At 45.5% G+C, this 14,410-nt stretch overlaps 1 protein-coding gene across 9 annotated transcripts in view; it reads right to left on the minus strand.

Annotated features, from left to right (window-relative positions):
* Positions 1-14,410, minus strand: part of GRAMD1A (GRAM domain containing 1A) — a 1,703,145-nt gene that overhangs the window by 266,280 nt on the left and 1,422,455 nt on the right. For all 9 annotated transcript variants that reach the window (XM_069604938.1, XM_069604939.1, XM_069604941.1 and 6 more), the window contains one exon: positions 12,468-12,672. In XM_069604938.1, the coding sequence (XP_069461039.1) occupies positions 12,468-12,672 (205 nt within the window). The remainder of the gene's footprint in view (positions 1-12,467; positions 12,673-14,410) is intronic.

A 14,410-nucleotide genomic window follows, 5' to 3' on the forward strand; every position in this document is an offset into this window, starting at 1 on the left:
TGCAAGACTTTGCTATCTAAGAAGCGTCTCAGCTCCATAGACTGTGCTCCAAATGACTTTGGCTGTCCTGGCTCCCTGCAGACTCTTCTAGTCCATTTGACTTTGTCTTTCATTGGTGATAGCTTGTCTTTTAACTATTATTTCAGGGAAAGGTTTTTATCTAGACTTCATTGGAAGATTTAAGTGCTCATATGCCCTGAGAACCTGTTTAACCTTTTTCCTCCCCGAATCTTTCCTTTCCACAAACCTCAGAATCTACAAAGTATACTAGTGATATATAAATGACTTTACTGTCCTAGTAATTGAAGTCACCTCAGGGTGTAGGAAGTGTGTATGAAGCATCTCTAAAGAGTATCTACTTGCTTTGTGTTGATTCTAAAAAAGTATTTTGAAGTGCCCTTTTTAAAAGAATGCTTATTTAAAAATGTATGGTAAATAAATAAAAAAAAACTATGTATAACTGAAACCTTGAGTGTAAGTGTTACTTGGCTACTTGTATTGGTGGATTTCATTGCTACAGCTCTACAGCTCACATTGACCCATCTTGAGATAAGCCTGGCTGCTCAGTCACACTAGCAACTTGTGTAGTACAGGCCTATACCTAATACCAAGAGGACAAGGGTTGTGTAGTCTCCCACAGGGTTATTACATCAATTCTTGCCTAAGAGAGGCATCTTGAAGAAAAGGGCTTGTGTAGCAGTCTAGGTCTGCCGTTACCAACCTCTGCATGTTAGTGTCTCGCGTGTCCGGATGTACATATTTTGTTTCAGTCTGCCTCTCGTTTCGAGTTTCGTCTCGAGGTGTCTGTCTGAGATTTCTTCTGATTTTGGGGTTCCCCTATCTACTCTGTTGTTATGACTGTCATTGTGTGTGTGCATTAAAGGTGGGAGAATCCTCCCCACTGCCCATCTTCTGGCTTAAACCAAATGTCACATCAGGGCTTATGGGGAACTGTGACTCGTGGGCCTCTCCAGCAGCCCAAAACAGCACCCGTCACAGGCCTTACTTCGGGGGCAAATCAGAACTACTGAATCCCGCATCAATATGCAGTGGCCCCTGGGGACGTTGGTGGCCTAATTTGAGGGAAGGCCTGACTCAGTCTCCCTTTGCGTTTGTGGAATTTGTTCGGCTATAGGAGTACACGTGCACAGAGCAGGCCCACCTCTTGTGTTAAGGGCGCGTTTTGGTGGATTTTGGAGGAATTCCGTGCTCTGTTAGGCCTGTACATTAGTGTTAGGCTCTTCTTGATTGATATTGTTCCCCTTTTGTTCATTTATATGTCTGCTTTTGTTTATCCTTACCGTTACTCAAAAAATGTTTTCAAAAACACCAAAAATCGATTTCCATGTCTGTTCCCCTGTTCGCATTCCCCTTTCTGTGATTCCAAAAGGTGGAAAATCAACCGAAAAAAACCCTTTGCCTTTTGTATTTCTTATCCCATTTGGCTGCACATTTGACCTACTTGAGTTCTTCCATTTGTTTCCCTTACCTTGCCTCTCACCCGCCCCAAAACACGTTCTCTTTTGTACTACTGCTTGTTTAAGCGAAGCATAACCAATGCGTGTAAACCAGAGAATGCTTCACGAGTTTTAATCGCTTTCTTTGGCTGTGTCAGCCGCATCTGAATCCATTTGGGTGCCTAGTCCGTCGCTTGTCTTGATTATTTTTGTATTGTTTGAGTCCTTGCTTCCTAGAACCGACCGGAAATGAGGAAGCAGTACCAGGCCTCGAGGTAGTGGAACGAGATGACGAGGGGGTCCGAGGCCGCCTGGTAGGCATTTGCTGCCACAGTGGGTCTGGAGGGCACTGTAGCTGTGGGCAGTGTTGCCAACTTAGCGACTTTGTCGCTATATTTAGCGACAAACGGCAGTCCCCTAGCGACTTTCTTCATGGAAAGCGACTAGCGACAAATCTAGCTACTTTCATTGGTTTGAAGACGTACACTTTTTTCTATTGGTTTGGAGACTTGCAAGTTTCCAAACCAATAGAAAAGGGTGTATGTCAACAAAACAATAGCAGTACCCCCAATCAATGCACCCGTCCTTGTAGCCAGGCTCCAGCACAACAAGTCACGTCATGTCACTGATGCCCCCGCCCAGCCGCGAGAGGCACGAGAATGCTGCGAGATTATGCTAATTAGGCAGTGATGTCATTTAGCTACTTTTAGCTACTTTTAGGACAGCCTCTAGCTACTTTCTGGACTGAGGAGTTGGCAACACTGGCTGTGGGTTCACAACAGGAATGATTGAACTTTGGCTAAATTCACTGCAGTGATGCTCGTGGTAACCCCGCGCGGTGAGAGTGCAGCAGAGGCGTGGGGGGGAGGAGGGGAGTCTGACACACAGAGGAAGTCTGAGAAGGGCGTGGTGGCGGTGGTGCTTTCGGAGACATAGCTACCCCCATATAGCAGATGGCCCATGAGCAGAAAGAGCCTGAGGGTTCTGCAGATCTGCCTGCCTTGCAGAGGGGGCAGGGCAGGCCAAGGCATCCCATATTAAGTTTCAGTCAGGACAGAGGGCATCCCAATACCTAATCATCATGCGTCTGCAACTACTTCAGGCTGCCAGGGAGAAAGACTGTGAAAGGGGGATGGGTGAAGGCTCTATGATATGCAAACTATACAAGGAGACAGTCAAGCGGGGAATGGCAAGGAAGGCTTGCTCTTTGCGAACTGTGACGATGCTCAAGTACACGAGTGCTAGTCCAAGAGTGCACATTTCAGCTTTTATTCCAGTGATGACAATGATGGACGGTCTGCTGGTTTCCCCACAGGGGGTCACACTCCTAAGCAGCCCGCATTCCCTTCCACCCGCCAAGACTGTCCAAGCACCTCTTTCCTCTTTGGCATTCTGTGTCAGCGGAACAGTGGTGGCTGTGCAGCCTCCCTCACCACCACAATGGCAGCATGTTGCAGGTGGTAGTAGCCTTGTGGTTGTGGCACTATTTGGGCGGGTGACAAGCATGTGTGGGCTATATTTCACTGCATAGCTTAACATTGGGGGAGAATGCTATTACATGTCACAAAAGCACTTACATTGTGTTTTGTCCTTGTTAAGAGAGATTGCTTTGGGAGTTCTGTTGGTCCTTTTTTGGGATTCCCCTCAACCTTTTGCTTTTTTTCTCTTTTTAACTTTAACAGGGGTCAAGTTGATTTACCGTATTAGTACCCCAATGTACCTTTTCGGTAGCCATGTGCTTTTCTTAGTCCTGCCTAGACCATTTTCTTTTAGGGGGATTTTTTTGTTTAGGCAAACCATGAGGCAAATCTAAAAGGGCCACTCTGCACACATGGGCTCAGTGGGAGCCAAGCCATGCACCTTCCATAGTGGTTTGAACGGATCCAGACCTGTTCCTGACCCTGGGAATGTCATTGCTCAGACTGTGGGGGTTGTGCTGAGTGATTGGCAGATTTAGGAGCAAACCAGATAGGCTAACCACCCAACCCTATGCTTTTAACCCTGTAGTGTGATTGGTGGACTGGCTTAGTGAGTGCGGGTGTATCTAGGGGAGACCCCATACCTACACAGAGTTCTGCAGGATTTTTCGTGAAGGGTAGGTAGTTTACTTCCTTGCTGGAGGACGCCCGCTGCCTTTGAGCCATTGCTGAATTTTAAGGACAGGATCTGGACATACTGGCTGGACACTGTGTCCTGGGCTTGGCTCTGGTTCTGATATTTTTTGGCTGATGGGCATTCTTGCGGGTCAGTCCTGTTCCTACCTCTGCTCCTGGTCATTGCTGTGCCCTTCCACCCTCTGGGACTTACAATAACTGAAAAAAGCGCATTTCTTTCTTCCTATGCCGTAGAGGTTTAACGTTACAGTGACTGTGCTGTAATGATTATTAATACTGTGCGCCTCAACGTCTATTCCCCTCTGTTCCCAGCTGTTGCTTCTATATGTAATGTGCCAATCACCAGGAAATGGACCTCTGTTATAGTCAATGCATACACTATGTATTTTTACTGTGTGTTGTGTCAATTTAAAGTAAGTATCTTAATAAAGGTACATATTTTCAGTATTCTAGTACCGTTTATTTTCGTTGGAGAATTGTCTGGACTAACTGTACCTCTGTCTGTACAGCCCACTTCCGGTCTCAGAAGTTAAGCGTGGCTGGTCTGTCACAGCGCCTAGAGTAGAGCGGCTTGCCTGCGATGCTTGTTCGCGTGTCCTGCCCCACCTGCTCATCAGGTGAGTGCGCAGTCCTCGCCAGAGGGTTGCATGAACTTCACTGCAACAGCCCTGAATGTCAATGGAAGCCGCCCGCAGGCACTCCACTCACACTGACCCAGAACTTGGTTTTCGCTGAAAAGCTTTAATGCTGTCCATCCGCGTGTAGCTTGGGAGTGGCGAGGCGAATGCGGCGGAAGGATGAGAGGGCGAGTCCAGAGTAAGAACTGGAGGGAGGAAGGAAGGACGGACGGATATCCGGAAGAAATAGAGGATCACGAAAATGGAGGATGAAGTAAAGGAACTACGAAGAAAAGGAAACAACGCTGGGCAGAGTGTGTTTATTTCATTAAACCGAAAACAAATTACCGAAAAGGAGACAAATTCCCTTGAGCTAAAAGATCTATTTCAGTAATAAAATCGAAATTCAGAACAAAAACAGAGGGGGGGCAGGGTCAGGTATAAATGGTGATTTGATGTTTGCGGTGCTATTGCGAGGGAGTCCCCTTAAAAACAAACAGAAGGAGTGCAGTAGAACCAATGAAATTCGGTTAGTATAGACATTTTCCGTCAGCACATCTACGGCACGAGGACAGGAAGGAAGGAAAGAAAAGTCAGATGAATGGGCGTGGGGATGGAAGAGGAGGGGGGTGGTCGTGTAGGCAAGAATCAATAGCAAAGGCTATTCGTATTGAAGCAGGTACATATAATCGTGTGCTGTTTCTCACTGTATTGTGCTACTTAAGGAGAGTATTGCCATCGTACGCTGCATTTGTATGCGATTGCAAAATATATGCTAATCCCTTCAACTATTCCCACCCCTGCCAAAAAGTAAAATAAAAAAGAAAATAATAAAAAAAAATGTCTGGCCAAGGGGCAAAGGGTGAATTAATATGGACTTGCTAGTTAGAAGGCTTGCCAAGTTCCAGGTCCCTGTGCAATGTCCTGAGTAAACTCGCTGCTGGACGTAAACGTATAATTTGCTTCCCTCTGCTGGCCAAGATAGAAATTGCACACAAGCAGAAACGCACATATGAGCCAACGAACAATGTTGCTGTCCAGAAGGACAAGTTGTTCCCCAACCTGGCAGTGACAGCAATCTCTTTCTCGAAGCCTTTGTGTAAGAGCCACAATCTACTGCTTGAACCCATTTCAACCTGATCGGTGGGGGTCGGGGCGGGGGGCTCCCTGTTGTATATAAGTTGTGTATATTATGTGTTGTATATAAGTTGTGTATGTTAATGTTTACTTGTTGCTGCAGCACCATCTGCAGTTTATGTCAGTGCCTGCAATGACACTGTGATGTTCTATATTGGATCTCTCGTTATGTCATGGCTGTAGAATGTTATTGTATGATACTGTTGTTGGTTAACTTATTATCAGTTGGACCCTGGATGTTGATGTGTTGGGGTTCTCACAATACGCTGTCAGAAAGGAGACAATAAAGCTGCATTTTACTTGACTGGTTACCTCATCTTTTCCACACTCCCCTTGCTTAGCGTGGAAAACAGTCTGAGTCAGTAAGGGGGGGTGCATACATTATAATGGGGACAAAGAAATACAGCCGGAAGTTAACAGCTGCCTATTGACACGGGATGGCCTGCAAGCAGGAAGCTGGAACACTAAATGCCCACTGCAAAGCTATGCATCCTTGTTTGCCCACAAGTGGCAGATGTGGAGGAACCAGTGTTAAAAGACAACGAGGTGATAACACTTCAGAGTATCCTGAGGGAAGTAATGTCTGGAAGAGTTCCAGCAAACGCAGCTTGTAAGGCAAGCACTGCAAAGCGCGGATTTTAAGTCCCAAAACGAAAATTCTATAGAAAGGAAAATATTGCTATGTTCTAAGACTGCTAAGTGCCAACATGGGGGCAGTTGCTGCGCACCCACCCCCACTGAGACTAAGCCCCCTTTCAACTGAAAGGGTTGAAAGCCCTGATGCCATTCCTGCTGCTTCGTTATTTCTTTCCGTGTAGAAGTAGCATGTGTGGTGGCCTGTCGCAGCTATGTGCAGAGGTCGTGGCTCTGCCTGGAAGGACGCCTTCCTCCCGTTGTAAGATCTCCTTATTTCCAACCCTCGCCCATCTGTTATGCAGCGCGTTTCAATGTATGCCAAAAGTCCCCCTTACTCCTTTGTAAAAAGAGCTTGTTCTGGCAGTGACCCCTTTCCAATATTAGTTCCAATATCGGGTGTATGACCCAGATTCTGCAACCACCTGAAGTGCTATGTTGGCCATTTAAAATACTAATATAAATTGAAGACCTCCCAAAAACTGTTCCGACTAGGAAATGCAGGGTTTGGATTTGGCTGTATGTTTTTGACTTAAACCCACTGTCATGGTAAATCCACGGGACTGAAGTACTTGTAACTCAGAACGGGGACAGCATCATTGACATTTTCCTGCTACTGATGGGCTTCCCTCTACTGTATAGTATGCTAGCCAGAATTTGGATTGCCATCTTGCTTTCAGCTGCTCAAGTGGCCTACATCTCCCTTGCTCTTTTTCTCTCATCTCGCTTTCAATCGTGGCACTACGATACAGCTGTTTAGAAGCACCTGTGAATAATCCAAGGATTAAGTCTCTTTCCATCGACAAGGAAACACTGCTCCAATTACTAAATTCCACTGTGGCCAAAAGCTTCTTACAGCTTTCCTCATTCTACATACGCATATACCAGGCTAACCAGTGTATCTGTGTATCTGCAATTTTCTTTATTTTTTGGAAATGTGTGTGTATTTGCATACATGGGCAAACACATGTCTACAGTGGGTGTTGTGTGGTGCATTCAAAAGGCCCCAAAATGAAGGTCCCTTTCACATGCAAAGCAGGATTTTTCAACACTGACACAAAAATGGCTTTGCCCGTGGTTGTCAGTAGGCCAGAGGCAAACCCTTTTGCTGGCTAGGGGACATTTGTCACAAAGAACTTCAACACTGAAAAGCTGGCATCTTAGTGTTTACAACTGCAATAAAATGTGGCCTTCCTGAAAGGTGTTGTTCCTGAAGCCTGGGCTCTGTGCAGAGACAACTGGTCCTGGCCGATGCATGAACAGAATGCACAAAGTAGGTGTGAAGACGGGGGCTACAATTAAGAGAGGCTAAAACTCCAACTTCAAAGAGCATGTATCCAACACAAAGAGACTGATGAAAAAAACTCTGGTTACAGGTGGGGCCCAGTGAGACCATATGGCCTGAAGGCAGGAGAATTGCCATTTGTCCAACATGAAGATTTACTATTAAAACAAAAAGTACTGTTATCATTTAGGCTTTTTTCCCAGCAACCATAAGTCTGATTTTCTTTTATTTATGTGCCATTTTTAATGTAATTTCCAGGCAAATGTAGTGATATAAAATTCCTCCACCTGTGACCCGAGAAACTGTAATGGCCATTTAAAAAGGGTTTCAAGCTGATCTGAAAATGTTAAAAATATGGGAGTTGGTGAACGGGTGAAGAGTAAAATTAGGAATATGGGTAATAAAGTACATATTCATCACTGTTATCCTTTTTATGGGAACAGCAGAAAATTGCCACATGGTATGTGCAACATGGTGCAGACCTGACTGTCGTCTTATTTAATTTCCCATGATTAGCTGAATCAGAAAATATGCATATTATGGCAGTTATTAGTAAAATTATGATGTTTTGCCACATAACTAGTTTGTGGCAAAGATTTGACATGAGAACAAATGGGGCTTGTAAATTAAGCTGCCATATGACTGTCCCAGACTCTTACACCAACTGTAGAGAGGGGCTGGAGTGTGGAGGAGAGAGCATGGAAATGGTTCAATCCTATTTCTGTGACCTCTTGCATTGTACTCCCCAAAACAATTGTAAAAATGATGGTCTCATCACTGATATATAAGGGGGACTGCACTAGGAGGAAGGAAAAGAGCTGTGGAAATTTACCATCAGGAGAGCTGTTGAAATGTACCATCAAAGAGCGTTGATGAAACTTACCATCTGACAGCTGCAAGGAAACAGCAGAGGAGACTGTTGAGAGTGCATCTGGGTGAAGCAGTCTATTTCTTTCAGGAAGGCCTGAGAGCTGACTGGGTCCTATGGTGGAGAGCAGGAGGCCATCCTTGAGAGTGGAGTGACCAGACCCCTGCCCTATCTTTTCAGAGTGTCCTGAAACATAGCTGGCTTTCCTAAACGTTAAGCAGAGGCTTTCTATGTAAGTAGAACTAAGCCCTGGGAAACCAAAAGGTGGGATGTCTGCTTGCCTTAAATCCTTTCCCGTTACAGTGGGTGGAGGGGTGGTACAAAACTGTGGAGATCCTTACCTTGCTTAATTAAAAAGATTAATTTAATTAATTCCCCATTTAGTGGAACACTGCAGGGTGATTTCTGTTAAAATTGGCAATTAACAGAGCTCACATCCCAGTGTGCGCTGAAAAACTATAGCCTATCATTTAATTGGGTAATACTTTTTGTCATGTTGAGCCAGGTTAAAAATTCAAGTCCTCAAAATCCAGCAAAGTTGATTGGGGTCTCTAAGGTAGAGGAATTAGCAAATTTCTGAGAATTCTCCTTAACAAGTCTCTCTGAGGTCAGTGTCAGCTATTCACAGAAAGAAAGCAGACTCTTATCTGCAAACAGTAGCATAGTCTAGTGCAGTCAATTTGCATATTGTCAACACTAGACAAGACGTTTGGGACTTGTGCATATTTTACTGAAGGTTGTGTGCCATCACATCCCGTGATGTCACTTGAGGGAGGGCGGGGTCAAATGACATCACTTCCTGTGATGTCATCATGGGCCAAGGGTTGTGGGATGTTACTTCCGCTACGCCTGGCCTTTTGGTGAAATGACATCCCTGGAAGAACCCTGGATGTCCTACAATGAATAATAAAGATACTTCTACTGTGGCGAGGAGGCCCTACATGGATGCAAAAGTGAAGCACCAACAAAGTTCTAGTTGTTGCTCAACTATTGAACATATACATCAAATAAAAAGAGAAGAAGGACAAAACAAAGAGAGAAGCAGTAGAAGCAGTAGTAGCAGCGGTTGCAGTGGAGGACTGAACTGGAGAAACAGATCAAAGGAGAGAGGCTGTAGGCAAGCAAACTTGCAGCCGTCCGGTGTACGACTAAACAAGAGAAGTAGTGGAAGTCGGAGGAATCGGGAGAACAGATGAGACCAAAATAGGCTAATTGAACATTGGGAAAGACCCAAAAAACATACAACTAAGTTATGGCTATTGCAGAGAGCAGAGGACCAGTGGGAAAACTCAAGCAAGGTCCCTAGATAGGTCCCGCTCGAACAGAGATACTGCCAAACAGACATGGGAGGGCAGAGCGGCGTAGATGCACTGACAGCAAACACACTGAAAGCTGAGCCCTGCTGAATTGAGGCAGACAACCTAGTGGCAGCAGCAAACTCACTGAGGAATACCAGTCTACAGAGGGAGAATCCTGTGGGAAGAGCAAACTCAAACTTCCGAGCCAACACAACACCAGAACACCAGAGGCTGCGTTGGCAAACTCGCTGAGGGACACCAGCCTAAATAGGGAGAACAGGAGCAGCTGGGGGCATGCCACAGTAACTCGCCATCAGTGGACCTGGGAGGACTTGTGTCGACATTGCGGCAAAGCCACAAGGTTGAGTCCTGCAACCCCAAGTGGGGTAGAGCTCCGGTCGATTTATGGACGCAGTTACCAGAACACCCCAAGAGAACACCGTCGGTAGAAGTTCAATGGTCCTTGCAAGCGTTGGATTCACAGGTACCGGTTGGGGAAGGGGTGCTCTGGACGTCTGGGTCCCATTTAAAGGGTTCAAAGGGTTACATCTACATGGGATAGAACTGTCAAGAAAAAGAAGACCTGCAAACATAATTGGCGGGGTGCTGTGACAAAGGAACCCACTCCACAGGAGACATAAATCAAGAAAGTAATAGTCATGCTTGTGCTTATCAAAAATCCCTCCTCTTTCTCGACATAAATCGGCAGCACTTAGCAGGAAAATAAACCACGTCAGCCAGAGACAGGGAAGCGCTAATTCAGCATTTTCTCTCTGTAATCATTAAAAGGTGGAAACCCCAGGGGAAGAGGATTGTCCCCCTTGGCATTATCCAACCCAGTTTAGGGGAAGGAAGTCACTTCCCCAGGAGTAAGTGGACCAACAAGTAATCAAAGCTTATTTTGAGTTGGTGGAACTTTCTTTTGGAACACTTTGGGTTTTTGCTTTACTTATTGGAACGTTGTGTTATACACTTGACCAAGGCTGCAGGAGAACAGCCAAAAGATATTTAAATGTTCTCCTGTTTCACTTTTGCAGAATTCAGTGTGTGAGGTCAGATTAGGTTTCGGACACAGGATGAAGAATACTATTTTTGGACATTCTGACAATGATTATTTAATAGTTAGTTTTGTTGAGGCAGGATAACCCTTATAGAGTTAGGTTTAGTGAGGTGCTTTTCCATACCCCATTATTATTTGAATAAAAGTATCTGGGTAACAAACTTACCACCTGTCTCAGTCTTCTATGACCCCTCACACACTGTACAAATTGTCTAAAGATTTAAGAATTTGTGAAGTGTGCAGTGAGCTAAAACAAGGTTGTAGACTCTCCTGAGTGGGAGAAATTCCTTAGAACAGGGTATTTAACCCATGTTTGTTCTCAGTATAGGGGCTTGGAGTTTCACCCTACGTAACCCAGGGTAATCCAGATGTGGACCGCTTGTTCACTGTGCCTTAAAGAGACACAGCTTCACCTCACTGAGGAGGCCCAACGAGGCCGAAACACGTGTCTGAGTTTGCTGATCGTACACTTGGTCAGGGGAGAATTGCCTAGCATTTCGGTCCTGGACAGCCCTTGCGGGTGGGACCAGACTGATATGCAAACAGGTATTTCTCATTTGTGAAGGGTGCACTGAGGTAAACCAGGCTTGCAGAGCCTCCTGGATGGGAGATATTTGATAGAACAGGGTTTTTGGCACATGCTCATTCTCAGCAGAGGGGCTCCCACACCCTTGTGTAATTTGTAAAACTTGGGGTTACAGGTTAAGTAACCCAAGGGAATCCGACATGGGCCCTTTGCTCACTGTGGCTTAGAGAGGCTGAGGATCACTGAGGAGGCCCAACAAGGCCGAAACACGTGTCTGGGGTTGCTGTTGGTACTCTTGTTCAGAAGAGAATTGCCTAGCATTTCGGTGCTGGACTTCCCTTGTGGGTGGGACCAGAATGAAATGTCTCCTCTGTGAAGGGTGCAGTGAGCTGAAACGTGGTTGTAGACTCTCATGAGAGGGAAAAATTCCATAGAAGAGGGTATTTGACCCATGTTCGTTCTCAGGAGAGGGGCTCCCACACCATTGTGTAATTTACATGCGTTTAGTTTTATCTCATAAAGATGGCACTATCCACATGTACGAGAACAAATATTGATATAGAAAGTATGTTGAGTGTTAGATATATGCACAAGTAGCTTGAGCAGTGGCCCATTATTTGTGTTAGATAAGCCTTTATTACATTCATTTGATTTAAAACCACACTTTCTGTCCGACAAAAAACGGCTGGTAGGCTGCTTGTTAACAATATTCTTGTCACATTAAGCTGATTTAAAGCAAACGTTTCTGCCAGAAAACCACAGCTGCATGAAAGGTGAGTTTATTGTTGCTGTGAAGCAGCTAAAGGTGTGTGAAACAAGTCTTAAACAAATGTGCTTTGAACCACTTGATCAATAAGAAAGAAAGCATCCCAGGACAGAGCCTTGAATTAAAAATACGTAGCCTGTATAGAGAAGATAACTAGTAGTTAATTATTTAATATACTTTTTGTTTTGTTGTGGAAACATATAGACCACTTGTAATGTTTTAATAGTATTGGGATGATTTGTATGCGTTTACAATATACATAAATTGTAATGTTACAAAATATAGCAATCTGGGGAACTCGACTGACTATAGAAAAGGCAAACCTGTTGGCATTTCCAAACTTGTTGAAATACCTGCTGGGCTTTTCCTCACTCCCCCATGATTGCCTGAGGATCCATCCCTTCATCACCAAAGATACCGCCTAACTACTTCCTACCCTTACTTATGAAACCCAATGTTCTCTTGCCAAACAGTACTTATATAAACAGAACCAATGTCGCCTCCCTGTCAGACGTCAAATACATGCGTTCTGTTCCACATGACCCACTGTAATCCTTTTCAACCCTGCCCTGGATACTCGCAAGCTTTTCCCTTGAGACCACCGATCTCGTCCACCCCACTACCCTCCAGGCACCAGAACCCCTGCATCAGGGTGATATTCCTGGCTCCCTACCCTCTCCACCCTTAGAACACCTCCCGTCCTCACCTTGTTGTTCTTCATGAAGCTGCGTCCACTCAGGGGGTTGTTGAGAGGCGTACTGGGGGGCTGCGATGAGGGAGCCCTCTCAGAAGAGCTGTCGGATCCCTTCTCCACCATGATCTCAGAGTCGGGGGGCTTGGAGGCGGGCAGCAATCGTTTCCGGACAGCGGGGGAGCTGTTGGGGGTGCTCCGAGGGGAGTTACTGGCTGTGCTGTGAGCGAGAAAGAAGAGAGGCAACCCGTTACTTCAGCCTCCTACCCACAAATCACATGCAATCACATACACAGTAATTCACGTGACAATCATTTACACACAGCTGGACCCACACTTGCTGAGCTTGGGGGTGCAGCAACAGAAGGGTGGCACCAGTGCTAGCACCCCCCACCTCCGCTATGCCAAAGACCACCTTCATTCTACTGTGCAGACAGCCAGCCGACGGAAGGACAAGCGGGGGCAGTAGTTTGAAACAGGCTGATATTAGTGCTCCCAGTTTGAAATCAGGAAAGGGGGCAACACATGCCGCAGGCAAATATGAGAAACCTTACTGCCAAGGTTTCAGACACCATATATGGTCCTAGAGGCGTAAACAGGGTAGGGCCTGAGCGAACCAGGTCCACCCAAAATCTGTGTGGGCATTAACAGATGTTAATGTTACTGCGGTGAGCCCAACTACATTAGGTTCAGGCCCCACTTGTTAGACAATCCTCCTAGTTACGCCTCTGGGTCCTACTTCACTTGGAGATATCTGGCAAGTGGTTGCAAATAATCCTGGTGCAGGCAGATGTGGGTGGAAAGAACACCCTGCCTGGTGGATGAGGAAAGGGTGGTCTTCTTTCCACTCACATCTGCCTGAACCTGAATCATTTGCAGCTCCATAGCAGATTCTCTCTACTCCAGCGCAGGAAATGTGACAGAACAAGACGGACTGTGCTCCTACAAAAAATAGTCCCGGGTATACATGTCCTGCATATTACAGACATCTCTTTATTAGGGTGAATGTTGTGACCAATCATAACAGAGCATCCCATTATTCGCTTAAACGGTTTCCTTAATGAATCACTATAAGACATGTTTTCCATTTAAAATTGTGGACATTATGTTGTTCCCATAATGCTCTTTTCTTTTATGCAAATCACCAGGATTGAGTTCTATATGCAACCTGGCCAGGGGCCATGCACCTTGCCCCCCCCACCACTCCTTCCCAAAGCCCTGACCCTCCTAATAAGTGACGATTCTCCCAGTAAATGTTTTCCATTTGCTGCACTGCTCCACCACAATCTCCACGTCAGGCATGAAGCCGTTGGTCCTTCTTAAGCTTTCACAGAACCTCTCGTCTCCTCCTGGTGAAGCAATCATTTTGGAAAACAGAGGAATGTGTGTTCTGGGGATTTTAGAAAACAATTGGAACATTGTGAAGTACAAAATTAACCACTCCAATTAAAGACTCCTGCGCCTTTTTTCCAAAACACTACAGGCAACTAGCGCAAGACAAATATATCTTCACTTTTCGCAGTACACATTTTTTTTTCTACCACTCTGTACTAAACCCTCTGCTATGGTGCCTACTCAACGTAAAATCATTTTTGCAGTGTGCTAAGTTTTGCATCATTAGCTGCTACTAGATTCCATGCAGGCCCGTCTATTTCAGGTTTATGCAACCTGCGACCCTCCAGCTGTTTTCGCTTACAACTTCCAGCAGCCTTAGCCAGAAAAGTCAATGGTGAGGGATCATGGGAGTTGTAGTGCAAAACATCTGAAGGGCAGCAGGTTGCCCAACAGGTTATTTTTGGCTACATTTTGTGCTTCCTTTTTAACAAAGTTTGTTTGGCTAGATTTTGCACTTCCTTCTGTACAGGTCTACAGTGCAATGTGTCTTGCACTGGCCTCCAAGCTGGCTTACCTGCAGGGCTTTACACTGGCTCTAAGGCAGGTCTAGTCATCTGTCTGTG

The sequence above is a fragment of the Ambystoma mexicanum genome, chromosome 1p (assembly GCF_040938575.1).
Source record: "Ambystoma mexicanum isolate Mex_15411 chromosome 1p, UKY_AmexF1_1, whole genome shotgun sequence".
Classification (NCBI taxonomy): Eukaryota; Metazoa; Chordata; class Amphibia; order Caudata; family Ambystomatidae; genus Ambystoma; species Ambystoma mexicanum.